Genomic DNA, 22,191 nt, shown 5'->3' on the forward strand with positions numbered 1-22,191 from the left:
GCCAGTTGTGCCTAGAGAAACAAGCCAATATAAGATATATTCAATAAGTATTTGTTGAATCCATTTTGAGGCTCTTGATTTGATTTTTTAGATTCTTTTAAACTAGATGATCCACATTCCTTTCCTTCTAGGTGCTATTTGCAAATGTTTTGTGGCCATCTGATCCACATTCCTTTCCTTCTAGGTGCTATTTGCAAATATTTTGTGGCCATCCTCTGGATTTTGTCATCTTTTCAAGCTTTGGAACCCAAAGGGGTAATTCAGCTAAGTCTGACTAGTGCTGAATAAAGAAGGATTGCTTTAATAATTCATGTGATTTTTCTCACAGTTTCATCCCTGAAACTGTGCTTGCTTTTATTTCCTTCAAGCTTTTTTACTGATTCACCGTGACCTAATTGAGATGTATTTTCACGTACCTACTCTTTTCCCTGTACATGATCTCAAAGAATCTGATTTTTTAAAAAAATTCTGTTTACTTCTTCCATCTGTCCATATTCCCTTTCAGAGACAGCCTCAGAATTCAAAGGTATTGGCTGGCACCCTCAAAATGGCAGAAAATGTAATACCCTGAGTTCCAAATATTGACTTCTGTGAAGTTTACTCACTCATTCCCTCTCCTCTACCTGATATGTTTGAGCATTTTTTGAGATGATCTTTTAATCAAAAGTACATCCTTAAGATTTGGTGATATAGAAAATTTTGATTAAAATCGAATGTCTTGTGTAAATCAAGGTGAGCATCTTTTGAGAGTACATCAGAATTTGCCCTAAGAGAGTCAGACCTCCTGTGTGATTCTCAGGTTCTGCCTACTCTTTCCTCCATCTGCATAGGGTTGGCTTGTATTTGCAGCCCTTGTTTAAGCAATCAGAAGTCCTTCTTTTAGGTTGCAAATCCTTTTTGTTTTTGTTACTGTGAAATTGGAGGTGTTCTTCAGGTAGAAGCAAAAATGTGATTTGCTTGTGGAATCCACCGTTCACACAGACTTGCCAGAGTGTGTAATTGCTTATACTTCACTGGGTGTGAGACGGGAAAAAAAAAAACATGCCAAGTTCTCTTGCTTTGTGTGTGCTCTATGTTCTCATCCAGCTGAGGCTGCAAATTGTGCATTTTAACTTGTTTCTGAATTCCTATTATTTCTCTGATCCTAAAAGAGTAGTGTTTTAAAAAATGATATGGTTTATTGACTTAGTGCCTACACAGCTGTGCTATCTCTATGGAAAAACATGCTGAAAGCATAATCTTACTCCTTTGAAATTTATAACCTAATTGTAGAGTTGATATGAGTTGTTTTTAATGCCATTTCTACATTTTTGTGTGTATATTACTTACACTTCTAAATCAGGAAGAAAATGTCATCACACTTTGGATTTTTCTTTGTATGTTCCTGCCTAACTCTATCATTGTCCTTGTTAAAGTCTATCTTCATTGTTGCAGATTTTAGACTAGTTCTCTAAAGGTGGGATAACAACAGGAGAATCTACAAAGTTAGGTTATGATTTAGGAACACAGAGTCCTTGTCCCTTTCTGATTCCTGTAGCTGCTGGTACATTTTAAACCAGTGAAGTTTCCTCTTTCTCCTAAAAGATGTTAATTACATTCCTATAACAAGCCAGGCAATTCCTATGTGGATTATTTTGGAGTTGAGTATTGAATGTTTTTGTCTTTCAGTGTAGCTTTTCCCTTTCTGATTCCTGTAGCTGCTGGTACATTTTAAACCAGTGAAGTTTCCTCTTTCTCCTAACAGATGTTAATTACATTCCTATAACAAGCCAGGCAATTCCTATGTGGATTATTTTGGAGTTGAGTATTGAATGTTTTTGTCTTTCAGTGTAGCTTTTCTTTTTTTTTTTTTACAGGATGTATCAGGACAAACTGGCTTCTCTCAAGAGGCAGTTGCAACAACTACAGGAAGGTGTGTGTGTGATTGAATCCTTCATTTCTAAGTATACTTCTTAATATTACAAACCTTTGAAGTCTGTATTTCACTTCTCTATGGTAGTGATTTAAAATTTGGTCTGGCTGATTTTAGCTGTCTGGCACAAATTTTGCTCTCCTTTGCTGTCAGTAAAGTGATTTCCAAAAGCTTTTATTTTTCATGTATTTATTTTCAATACATAGTAAATTCTTCAGATGGAATCTCATTTGGGGCTTTCTGTAGAGCATGAACTGATGAAGACCACTGTGCCTAAAGCTAGATATTTTTAGGAAGGACATTGTTACCAAAGAATAAATAAAGTTTTACTATTTTTTCTAAAACAAATGGTAATGAACTGTGGGTTACCCACACTGTTTTCTCTTTTTGCTTGGTAAATTAAAAATAGATGGTATCTTGTCAAATGCTTTTGCTTTTGAAGGCAGTTCAGAACACAGCCTCTTGAGTTCCACGATGGGTTCGAATCCCAATTTCACTACTTCCTAGTAATGTGACCTTGGGTATGTCACTTTCTCTTGCTTAATCTGTTTTCTCATCTGCGAAATGAAGAAAATAAGAGTAGATGAGATTGTGCACGAGGAATGTCTAGTATGATGTTAGGCACACCATGAGAATTTGGGGATGTTGAGCTGCTGCCATTAGCTCTTTGGCTTTATGTTGTGGAGTTCCCCAGTCAGTGAAATTGCCTTTCCACCTGGCACTTTTATTGCTTGTGGGTGATCTACTCCCTTGGACGATCCCATGGACAAGCATTATGATCAGGAGACAATTCTCCCACAAGTTGGGACCCTCATAATTAGCTACTTTGGGGAAGAGCAATGAAATGAATAGAGATTTGTTTTGGTTATCGATACCTGAGCTGTCTAGTGTTATCATTAGCCACATGTGGCTATTTAAATTTAATTAAAATTAATAATTCAGTTCCTCAGTTGCACTAGCCATGTTTCAAGTGCTAAATAGCTACATGTGACTAGTGGTTACTGTATTGGATAGTGCAAATATAGAACATTGCCACTATTGCAGAAGGTTCTCCTGGACAGCGTTGATGTAGACCTTACTGAAGGAGAATGAGATTTTTTCAAAACAGTCCAAGCCCATTGTCTTGGACCGTAGGAGCAAGTGATCAGAATTGCTTGGGGGTTTCTCCACCTTTCTACTCTCCCTCCCTAGAGCGTCTTAATTCACTAGGTTGGGATGGACTCCCAATAGGCCACAGGTGGTTTCTGCTGTGTGCCTTGGTTGAGAACAAGAGTTGTTAACTCTGCTTAGGTATGGCTTTCCTTGGTTTGTGTTTTACTGTGGTGTTACTACAACAGTCACTGTTGGTGCTAGAAAATAATTTTAGGAAACAAAATATGAAGCAGATTGATCTTCAGAATAACTTTATTTTGTCAATGTTCAAAATCAGGTACGTTACAAGAATATCAGAAGAGAATGAAAAAACTAGATCAGCAGTACAAAGAGAGGATACGAAATGCAGGTAAGGCTCTTTAAAATGGAAATAAATCATCATTAAATTTTCCACCTTCTGATTATCATTGTAATATGGCCCTAAGAGCTTTTCTTCAAAGTATCCCAGATATTCCATTATGGGGAGAATTTTCAGGAAGAGAGCTTCCAAAGCCACATTTAAGTAAAATTGGTTCATCTTTTTTTCCAGTGGCTGAAGAATAGCCTGGTAGTTGAGGATGTCAGTGGCTCCTTGCATTAGGTTGTTTTCTCTGGTGCCCCAAGGGTAGCCTTGCACCTTCTTGCTCATGTCTGTATGGCTGGCTGAATGGACAGTTGGAGGTACTGATGTGGAAAAGGATTGTAGGTAACTTCACTCCCGTTTTGAACCAAACCCTTGACCTTAGTGATACAAGGCTGTGCTCTAACACACTGAGCTTACCAGCTAGTCCCTACTCCCATTTTAAGTTTGTTTCTTTTGCTGTTCTGTGCTCTGGGAAGGAAGGATGTCCTCTTGTTATTTCCCCAAAGTATTGCGTTATAAGCATTTAGAGAAAAAGAGCATGCTTTTGCTTTCGGTCTGCTGTGTACAGTAAATGTATTCATTCAACAGATATGTTGAGCATCTGCTATATTTAAGCACTGAGCAATGTAAAGTCATGTAACATTGTCCTTGACTTTAGGAAACTCACTGTTTCATGGACAAAAGATAACCACACATGTAAAGTCAAGGAGTAATGTGAGTTAAATAAAGAATCATGCAGAAAATAAGATGTGACAACTGTTTTAAGTATGTAAATACGGATTCCTGAGCTTACAGGAAATCTTTCATATGTGTTGAATGTTAAAGCTCATCATCAGCCAGCATTTTGAGTTCCAGCAGGATGCTAGTTCCTGTAATGGTAGAAGTAATGTTGGGTTTTAAAATCAGGTCTAGGTGCCGCTTCTCATGCTGCTTTCCTCTCGAGTTCTGATCCAGCGAATTGCCAACTTTCTATTAATGGAAAGCTTCATTCTTTCCCCCTACTGAGAAGGTGTCTAATGTGCACCAACAGATACTAAAGGAGCTGAAGGAACTGGGGGTGCTGGGAAAATGGAGCCACAGCTATCAACCCTCTGCCCATTTACATCCTGCTTGTGCTCTCTGCTACCCCTGCTGCACTCTTTAAGTTCCTGAGGCACAGCCTTGGAACATCTTTAAAATCCTCAACCCTCTTCCTGGAGTTTCCCTTCGGTGGGTGCTGGGAAAATGGAGCCACAGCTATCAACCCTCTGCCCATTTACATCCTGCTTGTGCTTGTGCTCTCTGCTACCCCTGCTGCACTCTTTAAGTTGCCTTGGAACATCTTTAAAATCCTCAACCCTCTTCCTGGAGTTTCCCTTCGGTGGGTAATGGAGGTGGCACTGTGGAAAGAGATGGTTCTAGGTTCAGATCCTGCCTCCACTACTTGAAGTCTGTGCCTTTAAGCAGGGTATTTGCTCTTAGAGTCTCAGTTTCCCTATCTGTAGAGGGAAGTACTGATTCGTCAGGGAAATAAGGAAGTAAGGAAAGAAAATCGATGGGAGCCATTTTTCTTAAGCTAGAACAGCAGGGTGAGTATTGAGTTGTTTTTCTTAATTCTACTCTCAGACTCTTAATCCTGTCCTCATGTATTCTTTCATAAACATTTCTTCCCGCCAGTTAAAAATGCAGAAGAGCTCCTAAATCAGTCACAACTGAGCTTTAAAAAGCACATTCTGTGTAGAGATAATCCACCTGCTTTAACTAAAAGAACGACTGTCAGCTCTAAGTGCTAATTGTCATTTTGACTTGTTTGTGCAAGGTGTGATTTTTTTGGAATGGCACAGGACTGCAGATGTCTGATTCGTTTGTGCATGGTACAGGTCGGAAGCAGTCACAGGAGTGAGCATGTTGGGCTGGGTGTGGTTGGGCTCATGTGCCTGGTGATTCCCAGTGCCAAAGTGATTAGAGAGTCTAGGGGCTAGAAAATAATGAGTGGCTTCTCCTGTTCCTCAATTAATTTTTTCATTCAACAACTGTTAATTGACATCTGGACTCTTATTCTGGGGTTTCTAGAACTCCCAAAATTCTATGGAGTATGTGTGAATGTACATATGTGCTTTTTTTCTGGGGAATGGGTCCATAGGATTTATCAGGTTTGTAAAGGGGACCATGGTAGACTGTGAATAGCACCACCTGTGGTCATGGGTCTCCCAACAATCTTTGTATGCAGCAGACCCAACTGTTACCCAGAAAAACTTAGAAGCCACAGACCTATTTTGATTCAGGTACTGGGTTTGCAGAGGGGTTTACAATCTAGTGGTTGGGGGAGCTCCTTGGTAAACAGTTACTGATTGCGTGGCACATAGCAGGTCCTAAATAAGCTGTTGAATACTGTTGGGTGAATATTTTAAGGTGACAGGGGATTGATAAGTGAAGGGCTGTCAGGAAGGGCCTCAGGGAGGGAGCTGCATTGGATCAGGAACTTCGGAATGTGATCAGAGAGGCCAAAGGGCATTGCTAGCAGAGGAATTGGTGTGAGCAGAGCTTGGTGGGCTGAGAGTAAAGCCCTAGGAGGATTTGGACCTCTGTCTTTGGATTTTCTGGGAATATTCTTACTTATCACACACAGTCGTTCACACAGTGCTTTGAGGTCATCAACGTGGACTTTGATTCTGGGTAATTGCATTGTTTCTTCCTGGCCCATCTTGCTGTTTTTTGGAACTGTTGGAGGATGTGGACTGAGTGAAAGAAGGGATAACTTTTAAAGTTACTGCTGCTTGGTTTTGCCCTCCAACAGAGCTGCCAGAGCTGATTCTACTCAGGGCCAAATTTTAACTAGACATGAGTACTTCTTGCATCCTTACCCTTCATGTATATCAACACTTTGCTGAGGAAAACATTTGCTTTTTGTAACACACTTTCAGAAAGCAATTACTACTTCTAAATAAATCTTAACATCACTGTCCAGAAAGGTGACACAGCCTAGTGAATCTAATTGCACTTTTTATCTCTTTCAGAACTCTTCCTCCAACTGGAAGTAAGTACCACAGGTCTTCTGGATTTGCAAGCTCTTTCTGAGACTGGAATCCTGCTCTCCCAATCTGGTGGCCTTTCCTTCTGTCACCAAATAGATAGTTTGGAAGCCTTCACCACTGTTCTCTTTGACTAAAGGACATTTGGTCTCAATTCAGGCATTCTATTTTTTTGTTGTTTGAGCAGCCTCTGCTTATCACAGGGGATTAAAGAATACTTACCCCTCCCTGCTTTCTTGTTAACTTTTATTTTACATTAAAGCCGTTTGAAAGTATTTCTGAATTATGATGACCTAATAATTTGATATTGGTCCTTGAAGTAGCCCAATCTATGAATTGGCTCAGTGGTTTTGTTTTACAGCTGAAACTCTCCGGGCCAGTAGGAATGATAGATTTTTAATTTTTCCTTTCCTTCCATGGACACCTGAGTGCCTGTTCTTTGTCAGGCTCAGTGATACAGTACAGAGATGAGGGCCTGAATCTTTCATGTTGTACTGCTCATGGGGTGGCTAGCATGTGTGTGGTGGGTGCTTTTTGAAAAGATCATGGTTTATCAGAGCCACACTACTGGAACCTGTTTTTTTTTTAACGAAATCAGTTCAATGCACATAGTCACTCACAGCCTGAAAGGTCACACAATCCACACCTGCAGCCCTCCATAAACCCCCCACTCCCGACACTTAATTTTAAAAGTGAGCATTTATGCAATTTTTATTTTAGGACAGTTTTAATATTTCAGTATGCCAGGGTTCAGGCACCTAATAAATCATGTATTGCTCTTTTTTCTTACCGTAAGTATCAAAAATAATAGCAACTTGTGCCATCTGTCCTCAATATCTTGTAATTAATTTTGAATGTAGATGTTTCATCTGTAATCTTTCAAATTGTATCCTTAAAAGGGATTATTTATTATCTTTGAGAAATGTATGTTCTGTTTTAACATAGAAGCTGTTAAATATAAGATGTTGAAGAGAGGTGATACCTGAGTAGCAAAAACAAGCAAAAGTCATGTGGTTCAATATATACATATTTATTTTTTTAGTGCATTAATTCATTGGAAAACTTGCTCCTAGATGCTTTGTTACTGCATGTGCAAGTGAGACTATATTTCTCATGTTTTTAGTAAAGGTATATTCTTTGCTGTTGAGGGCAGAGCCCTACTTCAAGTTGGAGCCCTGGCTGCCAAGGCCAGGTACCCCTAGCCCGTGTTTCTCTTTTGCTTAGACTGAACAAGTAGAAAGAAATTACATTAAAGAAAAGAAGGCAGCAGTGAAAGAATTTGAAGACAAGAAGGTTGAGCTGAAAGAGAACCTGATTGCTGAGCTGGAAGAAAAGAAGAAAATGATTGAAAATGAAAAGTTAACAATGGAACTGACTGGAGGTATGAAAGCCCCATGGGGTGGGCTCCGGGGGGCCCTGAAGGGCTGTTCCAGTTACTCCTTCTGCCTGACTTCTTAAGTGCAGAGCAAGGTGAAGGAGAGTAGGTTTCGACATCAGAGATGAGAGTTCTGGCTTCACCTTGTATTGGCTATGTGACTTTAGTCAAGCTGCTTAACTTCTCTATTTCCCCCTCTATAAAATGGGGCTGATTGTACCCTGTCTCGCAGGATTGTGGTTAGAAATATGAGTGCCTAGTACAGTGTCCTATAATAACAGGTGTTCAATAAGTGGTAGACCTTTAATAGTAATTGCAAGCTCTGGCTTATGCTTTACCTAATTCCTAGGTCAGCTGCCATTTGTGTCTTATTATGTTCCTGAATTACTTACCAAGTTCATCTGTGGTGATCGGAATCCCTCTGCTTTGTTTTTTTTGGTCTGCCTTAATTACAGAAAAGGTATTGTCTTGCTTTGACATAGATAATAAGAACAAAAGCTTTTGGTTATATCATCTGTGCTATTGGATCTCTTCCACCAGGCGTTACTGTAAACATTTCAGAAAAAGCTGGTATGATTCCAACAGGATAGCTAAACTGAACTGTTTTCCTGTTAAGGTAGTAAAGTTATATGAGGCTCAGAACTAATCCCTCCTTGGGCCGGCCCGGTGGCGCACTGCTACAGTGCGCCGCTTGGGAGCGCGGTGGCACTCCCGCCGAGGGTTCGGATCCCACATACAGACCGGTTCCCGCTCACTGGCTGAGCGAGGTGGGGGCCCAACTCCGAAGGGTTGCGATCCCGTTGCCGGTCCCGGTCCGGTACGGGCGCGACACTGAGGGTTGTGATCTGTTGCCGGACACGAAAAAAAAAAAAAAAAGACAGAACTAATCCCTCCTTAGCCTTCTAGTATTTACTAATCCACGTATGGGAACCCAGCAGGTTGTAGGCAAGTTTAAGGGAGAAGCCATATGGGCTGACTCTTCTGTTGCCAAATGTAGACTGATGAATCCTAGGAAGAAACCAGGGAACTGGCTTGAACTAGGTATTTTGAAACTTGGAAAATACTGCAAGACAAGTCAGTGGTGAGTTTGTCATGTAGATATGTAGGTGGTATACCCTTCTGTACACCCCCGAATTTAACTCTTATAATCATGTTCAGAAGGTACTGGGGCTTTGGCATGTCTGATTTTTAGCAGAGTTCCATAGGAAATGCGTTGTTTTTATGGATCCTTGCGGCTGACTTTGAAACTAAAAGTAACTAGTTAAGATCTGTGTTCTCCCCTGTGTATTTCTGTTCTGTGATCCAGCTTGGCCCGCCTGTTGACACAGATTCCTTCTTCTAATCCCCGTGATACGCTGAAGAGAATGTGGTTTTGCGGGAATCTGACTCTTGAAAAATCTTTCCTCTGATAGCTTCCTCATTAAGGACTTGGCAAATGGAGTGGGTTCTTTGAAGACCTCTGAAAGTGGCTCAGAAACTTTTTTTTGTGAGAATTGAATGCTGAAATAGCAGCTTCAGACAGCACCATCTTTTTCTTGTTGAAATGCCTTTGTAATTAGACTGATGGCACTGTAATACCTTGTCTGGTACCAGTCTGCCTGCCTGCCTTCTGACCTGCACACCATTTTCTTTGATGGTGGCTGTGACTGGCATTGATGCCTCATCGCTCTCTGCTAGAGCCACCAGATGTTTGGGAGTCTTCATTAGGCTAATGGGAAACATTGTAAGTTTATAGCTGCTCCCTTTCCATCTGCAGGGGGAGGGTATCATCACCTTACCTGTGATTTGGCATCCTAGTTATTGACAAGTGGTAGACTTTGTTTGGTCAGGCAGTTTTACAGCCATAAACTTAACTGGGACAGGAGGCATCCTCAGTGACTTGAGGCTGAGCTTGCCAGGGTAGAAAAGACAAATAAATGCAGGGAAATCATTTGTAATGCAATAAAATAGATTGCAGGAGAGTTTAAAGCTAGCCACGGGCATTAAAGGTACTGATGTCCTTCCTCGAGCCATTTGGTACCCTTGGTATGGAAGGCACTGCCAAGGTAATGATAGAGTGTTGGAAGAAAAGGCGCTGGAGCTAGAAGGATAATTAGCATTTCCACAGATGGTGCTGCTATGGTGTTGGATTAAAGGCCTGATTTCATTCCTCTAATTGAATGACTTATTTCATCTTAGTGGATTGATGCCTGATATCAATGTTGCCCAGCTCTGCCCAGAAAAGATATTTTTTAAAATCTCCTTTTGTAGTTTAACATGAAGATCTCTTCCAAAGCAAAGTAGCATAAAAGGCTAATGAGACACTTAGTCCAAATAACCTGTTGGGAATAGGTGTATCTGGTGACCTGCTGTATCCAAATGTGACTTCAAGCATTTACAAAATCTCCATGGGAATTAGCAGGGTTAGCACACCCAACCTGCTTGTGGAAACTGGGTGTGCAGGTGGAAAGGTATACCGTAGGTAAACAAACTAGGATGAAGTATAGGTCAGTGCTTCTACAGCTTCAGTGTGTATATATGTCACCTGGGGTCTTGATAAAATGCAGATTCTGTTTCAGGGGGGCTGGGGTGGAGGCCGAGGTCTTGCATTTCTTTCTTTCTTTTTTTTTTTTTAAAGATGACTGGTAAGGGGATCTTAACCCTTGACTTGGTGTTGTCAGCACCACACTCTCCCAAGTGAGCCACGGGCCGGCCCAAGGTTCTGCATTTCTAACCACCTCCCAGGTGCTGCTGATGCTGCTGATAATGCTGGTGGGACCACCCTTTGAGTAGTGAGATTATAGGTAGAATTACCTGAGTGTGAATTCTCTCTGAAATTGAGGCCAAGACTATAAACCAAATAATCAGAGTTTTAAAATGTGGGGAGCTTTGTCATTTTCGATTTGTTTTTCTTCTTGCCTTTAGAGTATCCTTCTTTTCTCCTTTCTTCCAACAGCCCACTAACTGCCACTTCATTTTCTTTTGTTAAGTTCTTGCTCACCAGGGGCATCTTCCAACACTCAGGCCCCCATGGAAGCTACTCATGAGCTCAGTAAAGCCTGGGAGTTTCCTTTAGAAGATACTGGATTCATAGTTGGCACCATGAATCATTATAATGGCAAAATAGAAGTCTGTTTCCTAAATACTTTCTTGAGCCAGGCATTATATAAAAATGTTATTGCCAACCCTTCAGACTCACAGACCTGGGGTAATTCCTGGCTCTGTGATGAACTTTGTTCTGAGGTAGGGTTTTCTCATTTGGGAAGGAAATGAGAGAACCTGCTATGGAGGGGTGGGTGTGAAGATGAGATGAGGCCTATGAGATGCTTCAGAAAGTGGCAGAGTAAACACCTGGGGATTGGGAAGATGTAACCTCATTTAGTTCTTGTAGCTCCCTTTGACTTGGGTGTCATTATCCTGATTTTACAGATGGCGAAGGAGACTCAGCAATAGAGCCACTTTCTCAAAGTCCCCAGTGAGATGATGGATAGTGGTTAAGCCAGAATTTGTCTGACACTAAGCATGTTCTCCTAACCACCACATTATTCTAACTCTCTATAAATACCATCGATACATGTGGAATTAAGTGATTCACATAATTAGCCTAATGGGTAAGGTCTATGTCCTCAAGCAGCTTATGTTCTGATAGTTAAACTGACACAGCCTTCGTGTCTTCTCCAGTGTAAGGCAGTATTGAGATAGAGGGCTCCTAAATGAAGGTAAAGATTTGACATGCTTGTTTTACTGATTCTGAAACCTGAAGGTATATGTGGTTGTACTGCTGTTGAAGCAGTAAGTTTCACACACTATGTAACAGATGCCAGTGTGTCTTTGGAACTTTGGAAGTCAAGACAAGGAGAAGAGTTCCCACACAAATATCTGGGGAGGGAGAATGGAGGATGTGACCTGGATTTTGGGTGAAGTGGGTTTGTCCTCAAGATTTCTTTCCTGCTGCCAACATTGTGCAATCTAGACCTGTTAATGTGTTTGAGGATGCAGAGAGCAGGGTTCGATTGGTTCACTCTTTAAATGTCATGCCTTCATTATGGGAAACTTTGGCCTAATGGAGATTGGTCCTTTCATTTCTACCCTGATTTGGTTTCCAAAGACCTGACCTTGATTCTTATCCCCCTCCAACCCCAACAAGGCACCCATTTGTGGTCACCACTGCTGCATTGATTTGTGACATTGATGAACCTGCCAGCCCCCTGGAGAGAGGGTGTGAGTATGCTGGGGTTTGCCGTGGGCCTCCATTCTAGCCCTGTGTTGCACTGCCCCTGGTTTGAAGATAATTGCACCTTCTGTGGTGTTTACTCTACAGAGGCTTTAAATTCTTTCACTTATGTTACTTAAGGATGCTCCTTTGAATCACTACAACTAATTTTTTTTAACAGTTGAACAAATATGTACTTGCTTTAATGGTTAAAGTATGTTAAAATGAAGATTTTACTGAAGTTGTACACTTTACGCAGGTGAGCTGTTGAAAGTTGATTGAGTAGGCCTAGGGTAGGGCAGAATAAAAGACCAGCTCGTAAAGTGGTAATTGCACATTAATTGCAGGTAATTAATTTTATCAGGAATATCTCTCCATAGAGACTGTGCTATAATATGAGTCTACCTAGCTCTGATCCAGCCTGCACTCCGATTTCTTAGATGCTTCTGTTTCTTAAGATGGGAGACCCAGTGCTACCTGGGGCGTGCGTATATCTATCAGGTTTCCTGGTGAGCAGAGCGATAGGGTTTACACTACTAAAGGTCATGTATATGAGGTGGTTTGGAGAGGAGTTGTATACCTAGTCTGCATGTTACATGTACTCTACCAAGTCTGGTTGAATTGTTTGATGGTCAGTGAGATTCTACAAATGGTATCAACCCTGAAGCAAACCTATGAAGAGTCCTCTGGATTAGAGAGGCCTTCTAATTTAAGCTAGTTAGAGGTATCATGTGGTTGATGCATGATGTCTGAGAGGAAGACTGACTGACTGCCTGTTCAGGTATCTTCTCTAGGGTTGTCATACTCCAAGGCTTTAGATCTAAAAGTTTGATTTTTGCCAGATTGAACTCCTTGGGACTCTCAGTGGCCAGACTCACAGGAGGCTGATGTAAACTCAATGCCAGCCTATGGCTTACAGTGAAAAACAGAACTTCCAGATCCAGGTGGTCAGGCTATCCCATCCCTCTATGAAAAATCTACCTTAGAAGACAGCTAGGCAAACCTGGGATCAGAATAAGACAACTTAAGTGGATAATCTTACTGTGTCATATGGGGCTGTGATACTTATATTTTGATCTCCCCCTCAAATCACATCCTCCATGTGGGCCACTGGCCAGACTGCTCCTGCTGTTTCCTCTCTCCCAGATGTGGTGGAGACATACTGATTAATTTGAGGGGCTTCTCCAGAGCACCTTTTTTTTTCACAGAAGTAGTCTTTTGGATAAAGTTAATCAGATTATTGCTGTGACCAGGCTAATAAAATGGATCAATTTTCACCAATTCATAAGAATTAAATTATATTTTCTGATTTGCAAGTGATGCAGTTATGATTTTTTGAGTTTAGTGGCCATGATTAGACTTGGTTATTTCCAGGTCCTCTCAGCAACATCCTTACTTGGCTTACTTCCATCATATCTGCCCCCCTCACCCCACCCCGGCCCACCCTCTCCACTCTCCAGTCTTGGCAGCCTGCAGAGCAGGGCTCACTCAGCCATTCTCTTTGGTGGACAGAGCATTCCATAATGTTCACAGGTTACGTACTTTTCCTCTGGTGCTCTCTTGGATTGGGTAAACTCCCTTCACACTTTATTTTCCAAATTAGGTCTGAATATTGCCAAGCCTCACAGTTGACATCAGCTGCTTTTGAGTATGTAACTGCTATTCATCTGTTTGTGCCTTTACTTTTTAAAAAGATCTTTTTATAGTTTTTTCCTGCCTGAAATTATGGTAATAAAAACCAGTGTTGATTGAACTCTCGTTATGCCAGGCACTGTGCTTAAGGGCTTCACGTGTATCATCTCATGTAACTCTCATAACACCCTGTGGGGTGGAGGTGTCATTGATATTACCATTCTCTAGAAGAGGAAACTTGAGACTTAGAGTATTTATGTAGCCTGCCTTAGGTTGCGCAGCTGCTGCAGGGATACAGACCTGTGTTTGTGTGACACCCGCTCTTAACTGTGGTGCTGTGCCACCGGCCAATAAGTAACTGGAGAAAGGTAGCACCTTAGCACAGGGTAAGAGATTTCCTGTAGGGAGAAGGCTTCCCCCCTTTTCCCAGGGGTGTGTAAGTATGTGTTCTCTTCCTTCTACCCCACTTCCAAGTACACTTTTACAAATATTCATTAGATCTGTTTTTTATTTTACCTCCATTCCATTCATATGAAAAAAAAATCAATTTTACCCATTTCTCTTAAGAGCAGCATGCAGAAACGTCTTTTGATTTTGTATAGCACATTTACTATATACTAAAAGATCTTGCACATTGCTGTAGTAGACTTCCATTACATTGTGCTGCAGGCTCTGCTGACAGTGTGCATAAGCACGATTTTGTATAGCACATTTACTATATACTAAAAGATCTTGCACATTGCTGTAGTAGACTTCCGTTACATTGTGCTGCAGGCTCTGCTGACAGTGTGCATAAGCACGGATTAACTTTCTCTCAGGATTAGGCTCATTTACTTGTTCTGCAGAACTCTTTTTGAAGCCCCTACTGTGTGCCAGAACTATTGTTAGGTGCTGGAGTGAGGACAGATTCCATGCTGTGGTGGAATTCAAATATCTAATGGAGGTATTGTCTCATAAAGTGTGGCACTTGGTGCAGTAGAGGTTTGTAGAAATGCTCTGCTTACTTGGAAGATGGAATGAGTCTCTGCCTGTGGAAACTGTCACAGAATGGGGAGTATTGAACTGTTTCTCAAAGGATGTTATGAAGAGGAGGCTAGGCACACAAAAGCTTGAAGGCATAAATAGTGCCTTTGGATAACAGCATGGCTAAAAGCTTGCACGTATGCTAAGTGTGAATGAAGAAGAGGTGAGAAAGACGGGAAATGGGGCTTGGCCTTTATCCTGTAGAGAATGGGCCACTGAAATATTTGGTAAGAGTATTATGCAAAGTGATCTGATTTGTGTCTTAGGAAGATCACATTGAGGAAGGGCAGGGCAGACTGGATATGGGTGAGACCACTGAAGGTTGTGGAGGTAGGTATGTGAAAAGATAAGGGCGTGGAGTTGAGGCATGACTGACGTTATCTGGTGAATTTGATGCCTGGGTGAAGGAAGATGAATCACAGTGGGCAGATTTTGTTCTTGCATAGGATGGATAGATTTGATGCCCCTGAGACGCGGGGGAAGAGGCAGCCTTGGGAGGGGAAACAAGGAGAAGAAACGAATTTGTTTGGAGCTTGGAATTTGTGGGATCGGCTATAGATTGCTTTTCTGAGGGGTGGGTGGAGCTGGAATTAGAGATTCACTGGGACACAGGCTGAGGACTGACTGGACCCCAGAGATCACCAGGATTTAGGGATTTGTGGGATCGGCTATAGATTGCTTTTCTGAGGGGTGGGTGGAGCTGGAATTAGAGATTCGCTGGGACACAGGCTGAGGACTGACTGGACCCCAGAGATCACCAGGATTTAGGGAGCAGGCCAGCATAAAAGGACCCCAGGGAGACAAGTCAGCAGAGATTTGTGCGGCTGTGGCTGGGGGAGGAGAGATTTTAAGGCATGGGGAGTCAGGCGTGGAATGCAGGGAGAAGTCAGAAAGAATGAAAAGAGGCTTTTGTTGTGAGCCTTCCTTAGCTCATTCTTGATAGTCAAGTAGCTACAAAAGGTGATAAAAGAAGAAAGTATCTGAGTTTGTAAATAAGCTTGTAAATGAAGACAATATAAAAATGTTGCAAGGAGGCCAATGGCCTCTAAAAGAGCCTTTTATGCCAGTGGGCTTCAGTTCACCACCCTCTTTGGGAACAGCAGAAATTAGTCAACTGAGATGACCTTAAGGCTCCTCCCAATCCCAAGAACCTGCAACTTGGTGGCTTCTTAATTTTGTGAGAGGGAGGAATATCCTCTAGTTCCTGAGGGTGCTGGAGAGATACCTACAGTGGCTATAATGTTAGACTGTAGGGCTACATCTCTGAGAGGGGGCGCACCTAGATTAGCAGTTCTGAACCTTATGAGCACAGACCCTTTCTAAAGTCTAAAACAGCATCTGGCCTGGACCATGTGTTGACCAAACATCCCCAATAAAAGAGTTCTGATTGGGTGGCCTGGGACAGATATTCTCACATTGTAGAAATTCTAACTGGCTTTAAGTGGAAGTTGGACGTTACCCATTCCATTCTTGCCACAGATTCTATGGAAGTGAAACCCATCATGACCAGAAAGTTGCGAAGGCGACCAAATGATCCTGTCCCCATCCCAGACAAGAGGAGGAAACCTGCTCCTGATATCCACTTGCATCAAGCTTTAATCACTTTTTTTTCTTAAGACTATTGAATCATTTGATAGAATATATGAGGATGCTTCAAAAAGTTTGTGAAAAAATAGAATTGAAAGACAATACTAATCTTTCCATGAACTTTTTGAAGTATGCTCATACATGGCCATTGTCCTACAGAAAATAGTAATTTTGATTGGAAAGCATATGTAAAATATTTATCCATGGGATAGGGATTTGCCATTTTATTGTTGGAGTCCTCAATTATTTACTGCTTTTAGTAGGAGATATTTTTAAAGTAGCTACTTGGAAAAGTACTTTGTGTTGCAAGTTCAACCTCCTTTTAACAGTCCAAGATTTAGGGGCAACTGAAAACTTGATGTGCCTTAATTTTTATGCCAGTATAATGAGGACAATAATATCTGCCTTTATGTACTTCAGTTATCTTTACCCCTGAAATAGTGGATTGCAAACTGTTCTTAAATTAAAGCAAATTTAGATTTGGTCAGACATAAAGAAGCCCTTTAATCATAAAAGTGGTAACAGGAACAGGACACATAAAGAAGTATTGTTTCAGTCCCTCTTGAGGAGATAATAAATAGCTATTTGCCCAGAATGCTTCAGTCGTTTGTCTGCCACCAGGAAAGGGCAGAACTTCAGGTCCCTTCACCTTCACAACTAAGGATTTAAGTGTCTGGGGACGATTAACCTTACCTTAATTTGTGTGGAAGTCTTCAGATCTTTGGAACAAAAGCACTTAATAAATTCAGGATGATATTTTATTTTTTTTGTGCTCTCACTATTGTAGATACCTAATGAATCTCGTTCCACCTTCTCATAGCAGTTTGTAAGGTGGGGGATGTGAAATCTTTTATATGCCTGGGCACCACAACATTTGGCAGGAGAATTATAAATTTCCAAAGAAGTAGACTGTTATTGTAAAAACATCATTTAATGTAGTCACAGTTTGTAAATTCTGAAATACTGGTACCATTTTGTTGATTTCTGTTTGCTTGGAAACCATTCTTTTCAGACACATTCCTTTAACTTTCAACACCCCAGCTAAACTATTTGTTAACAGATGAACAGATCATGGAGGATCTGAGAACGTTAAATAAGGTACAGTTTGATTTTTTTGATTTATTTGAAAGCTCAGATTTGACATGAGTTTTCTGCTTCACTTTGTTCACGTTACTTGTTAAATCATTATGATATCTTTGACACCTTAAGTTGCATCTGAAATGATTTTCTCTAAGCTTTTTTGTTGTTCTTCCTACAGCTTAAGTCACCCAAGAGACCAGGTAAGTACATGATGTTATTGGCATTTGTGCAATCTTTTTATTATGCTGTTGGAAAAGCATGCAAATACTTGTCAAGGAATTGTTGCACTTTTCAAAAATAAAATGTTTGTTGTTTGCCTAAGAGAATGATTTTCTCTAAGCTTTTTTGTTGTTCTTCCTACAGCTTAAGTCACCCAAGAGACCAGGTAAGTACATGATGTTATTGGCATTTGTGCAATCTTTTTATTATGCTGTTGGAAAAGCATGCAAATACTTGTCAAGGAATTGTTGCACTTTTCAAAAATAAAATGTTCGTTGTTTGCCTAAGAGTAGTCATCATGAAAACTGAAGGGGACCTTAAGTGCGCCCTTTCTCTGATTTTTTTTTTTTTGCCTGCTCCATTATTTTTGTCTTTTTCTTAGCATTTATTGTGAAAGAGACAGTTGATTGGCTGGTAGAGGTTTCCTTCTGTGTAGGCATCAGACATAAGATTTTAGTACACATCTATTTTTGAAAATGAAACCAGGGGGTTTTTCTGGAGTTAAGTCCTAGGCATTACTGTTCCAGTGTTTTTTTTTCTCATGGCCTGGCTCTCCTAAGGCACTTGTAGGCTGCTCCCAGCCCCTGTTTATAGAAGTGGCCAGCTCAGTGTTTATGGTGGTTCCTTCTAGAATAGCAGTTGAATGTCCGTGCTAGGTTGCAAATTAGAATTCTGAATTGGTAATGTCTTTATTTGTTTTAAGCACTGTGATTACTCACACATCCCTCTACTCCCTTGAGTCTTGTGGAAGAAAAACAAGATTCTTCTTTCTCTGGATAATATATTCCTGAGGGCCCCTGTGGTCCACAGAGATGTCCTGAACTTCTGAGGCATGATGGGGAGGGGGTTATGTGAGTAACTGTGTGAATTTAGATCATTTGAACCCACCATAGTTCTAGAAATTATTTCTTTTTTAAAGAGATTTTCATAATACTTGCCCTTTTGAACTTCTGGTGGTCACCAGGTTTTAGCCCCGCTCTAAGTGACCTTATGCATTTGCACATTTGACTGTGACAGTTCCTGAGCCTCAGGTTTCTCTTCTGTTTGGTGAGGTTAATCTGTGCTACCTCACAGGGTTGCTTTGAGGATCAAATTAGATGTAATATATAAAAGCTTTGTTGACTCCCCATTCGTTAACACTGTAAGGACTTGATGATCATGATTATGACCACATTCTGTTAGTGTTTCAATTAATGCATGTTGACTGGTGGACTCACATATTTGTTACATGCTTAGTCATTTAAATATCTTGGCTCTTCTAGCATCCCCATCCTCTCCTGAACACTTGCCTGCCACACCTGCAGAGTCTCCATCCCAGAGATTTGAAGCACGGATAGAAGATGGCAAACTGTACTATGATAAAAGATGGTATGTTATGGGAAAATACAGACTCTTCATATGAGTCCCAAAAGAACTGTTTAGAAAGAGGGCTGGGGCTATCTATCGTTATTTCAGAGCATGGCTTCTGCTTTAACTTAACATGGTACTAAAAGTGGAATCCATTTATTTATTTATTTATTTTTATTTTTATTTTTTTTAAAAGATGACCGGTAAGGGGATCTTAACCCTTGACTTGGTGTTGTCAGCACCACACTCAGCCAGTGAGCAAACCGGCCATCCCTATATGGGATCCGAACCCGGGGCCTTGGTGTTATCAGCACCACACTCTCCCGAGTGAGCCACGGGCCGGCCCTGGAATCCATTTAAAAATACATCAGCAGTCATTTGATCAATACTTCTGTTAGATCTCTGAGAGCAGCATTTCCCAAAATGTGTTCTGCTGGTGGTGGCCCCCTTTCCCTCTCCATGCTGCTGTCACCTTCTAGAATTTGCAGGCTGTTATCTTTGGTGGTGCCCCAGTGGACTGGAGCCAGGGTACGTGTCCCCTCTGCCTCCTCTTAACTATGCCCCTATGTGCTAAAGTTAGTAGGTATTCTGCAGATAAAAGGATTTTTGTGGTCAAATCAGTTTGGGGATGAATATGTTAATTAAGATAAATGGGTTTCTTCTTGGTGTAGGACTCTTTGGGTCCTGTGATATGCTAATGTGCCCAGTGAATTTCTAAGATATTGTTAGGTGTTTTTTATTTCACAAGATACCCTTTTCTCGTGCATCACCCTGCTGCAAAAGTGTTCTGGGAAACTTACTTGGGGGAATTGTATCCTAAAACATTACTAGTTTATTTATTTTATTTTATTTTATTTCTTTATTTCTTTTTCTTTTCTTTTTTTTTTTTTTAAAAGATGACCAGTAAGGGGATCTCAACCCTTGGCTTGGTGTTGTCAGCACCACGCTCAGCCAGTGAGCGAACCGGCCATCCCTATATAGGGATCCGAACTTGTGGCCTTGGTGTTATCAGCACTGTACTCTCCCGAGTGAGCCACGGGCCAGCCCTAAAACATTACTAGTTTAGATTGAAGACTTCGAAACCTTCAGACTGCTAGCATTTTTCATTGGAAAGGAAATAGCAAAATAATATGAAAGAACCTTAAAAGCTCACTCATTTATTCATTCAGCAAACATTTGTTGTCTGCTCTGTTTTAGGTATTCTGCTAGGTATTAAATCACCCTGGATCCTGCCATCTTTCACAGTTCTTTTAATTCTGATATATTTCTATTCTTTGTCTGTGCAGGCATATTCTTACTCAGTTTTAGTGGAAACATGGTTACATTCTGCCTTTTCACTTGGTTATATTGGGAATGTGTTTCTGGGTTACTTTGTGTTCTCTGTAGTTATCATTTACAATGGCTACATAATGACCCTGTGAGTTTCAATATCTTTATTTTATATAGCCAAAAGTTCCAAGATTAGGGTGATGGTTTCTTTGAATTTCTGAGCTTTCTTGAAGAAAGAAGCTTAGCATTGTGTTAGTTGGTTAAATAGAATTGTATTTGTGAAAACTGCTTAGCGATCTAGTCATGCCTGAAATAAATCATTTTTACCTGTTAAGTTACAGTGAGTTAATTACTTAGTAGATGATGGAGGCTTGCTTTATTTGTAAGCCTGATCTTAGTGACTTCTGTTCCTCTGATTTGGCTGCTGTTTGGCATTCTTCAAAAATGTCAGTTCCTATTGCATCTTATTGGTTATGAGAACATATCACCACTAGGTGGCAGGCCCTAACAACTCAACACACTGAGGGGCAAAATAAGATGAAAAATGTGTCTAATAATGAAAACCAAATAACCTTTAAAGATCAGGCCCACACATCAGAACCATCTTTGAAAATGATGAGATTTATCACTAACATTTTTTATGGATCTATGAGTTTTAAAGCCATGTGATATTTCAAATGATGTTCATTTTGTAATTGTGTTGCTTTGGATCTTCTTCTTAAGGCTTAATCTTTAGAATTTATGAGATATCTTGAGAGAAAAAAATGCAGTAAAATAAAATTGTTGTTTTTTTAAAGAAAGGATCCACAGTGACTGGTGTTTCATAATGTAAACAGAGTGGTCAGTTTTGATGTGTTAAAACTCCTAAGCATTTTGAAGAAATTTCACCATCTTTCTCACATTACCAGCAGAAATTTTAAAAATAATGTCTCTGGAAGCATTTTACTTTTTCAGCGAATTTGAAGTTGCTTCTGTATTCTTTATGTTTTTCTTCTTTGGCCTTGGCAATCAGAGTTTATAGTGAGTCCTTGAACGGTCAGTCCCTGCCTTCCCTGATGCTAACTGCAAGGTGTTCCTGGGAGTCCTGGCCAGTGCTCTCACTTCTCAGCAGGCTGTTGATGTTTGGCTTTTGTATCCCTGTCAGTTTGGAGGCTTCGTTTTTCTTCTTCAGCAGACATGGCCTGTGGCTTAGAGGTCAACTGAATCGCTTTATGTTCTTTCCAATGGTGTGGAATATTTTGGTGTAACAGTATTTTTGGCAAAATATGTTTCATTGAGTTTTAAATGGCTTCAGCAAAATGAATGTGATTCAGGCTTCCCAACTTGGCGTGAACATTTACCAAGCTACATTTCATTTTGAAAGTTAAGCGTCTTCCTTCTGCCTTGGTCTTATACTGCTTTTAAGCCATTTTATATCACGCTGTAGGTTTGCTTCATATTTTGATTTGGACTAATGATCCCTCTCAGAAAATACTGTGGAAGTAGCTGATATTTTAAAATAACTAACTAACTGATGGTACTGGCTGACTGCTTTTCCTTTGGGGCTGCTAATGTGAATCAGAAATGAAGTCACCCACTTGCTTAAGTGGATTTAACCCTCCAATCTTGAGTTGACACAAAAGACTGTTAACTCAAAACAATGAATATTTACAACTAGAATTGGAAATGAAGCATTATCATCAGGATTCCCAGTAGGATACAAAATTAATTCTCCTCTCTCCTGTCCCACTTTTGGGCCCACCTTCTAAAAAAATTGCTTTCTTCCAAAATAGTAGTGGTAATTCTAGTTCATTGGGTTTAATAGTAGTTGCACCAAGCTTTAAGAACTTAATCGTAGGGATTCTCAGGTCAGAATTTTCATTAGTAATAACGTAATAAAGTCAATTTGGGGCTTATTCTCTGAGGCTGTTTAAAGTGGGTTTTTTTCAGCAGCTGAATTGCAGCTGGTAAAACGGGTTAATTGGCCAAAAAAATGTACATTTTTACTAATTATATATGATGTTGCTTTTTAACATTTTTTATGTCTTAAATATATTTTGAATTTTTTCC

At 40.5% G+C, this 22,191-nt stretch overlaps 1 protein-coding gene across 1 annotated transcript in view; it reads left to right on the top strand.

Annotated features, from left to right (window-relative positions):
* SUDS3 (suppressor of defective silencing 3 homolog (S. cerevisiae)) overlaps positions 1–22,191 on the top strand; it is a 35,265-nt gene that overhangs the window by 4,807 nt on the left and 8,267 nt on the right. The window contains exons 3-10 of the mRNA XM_008580650.1: positions 1,857–1,912; positions 3,342–3,413; positions 6,404–6,423; positions 7,643–7,799; positions 16,120–16,215; positions 17,264–17,325; positions 17,486–17,507; positions 18,789–18,894. Of these exons, the coding sequence (XP_008578872.1) occupies positions 1,857–1,912; positions 3,342–3,413; positions 6,404–6,423; positions 7,643–7,799; positions 16,120–16,215; positions 17,264–17,325; positions 17,486–17,507; positions 18,789–18,894 (591 nt within the window). The remainder of the gene's footprint in view (positions 1–1,856; positions 1,913–3,341; positions 3,414–6,403; positions 6,424–7,642; positions 7,800–16,119; positions 16,216–17,263; positions 17,326–17,485; positions 17,508–18,788; positions 18,895–22,191) is intronic.

The sequence above is a fragment of the Galeopterus variegatus genome, unplaced genomic scaffold (assembly GCF_000696425.1).
Source record: "Galeopterus variegatus unplaced genomic scaffold, G_variegatus-3.0.2 Scaffold2137, whole genome shotgun sequence".
Lineage (NCBI taxonomy): Eukaryota > Metazoa > Chordata > Mammalia > Dermoptera > Cynocephalidae > Galeopterus > Galeopterus variegatus.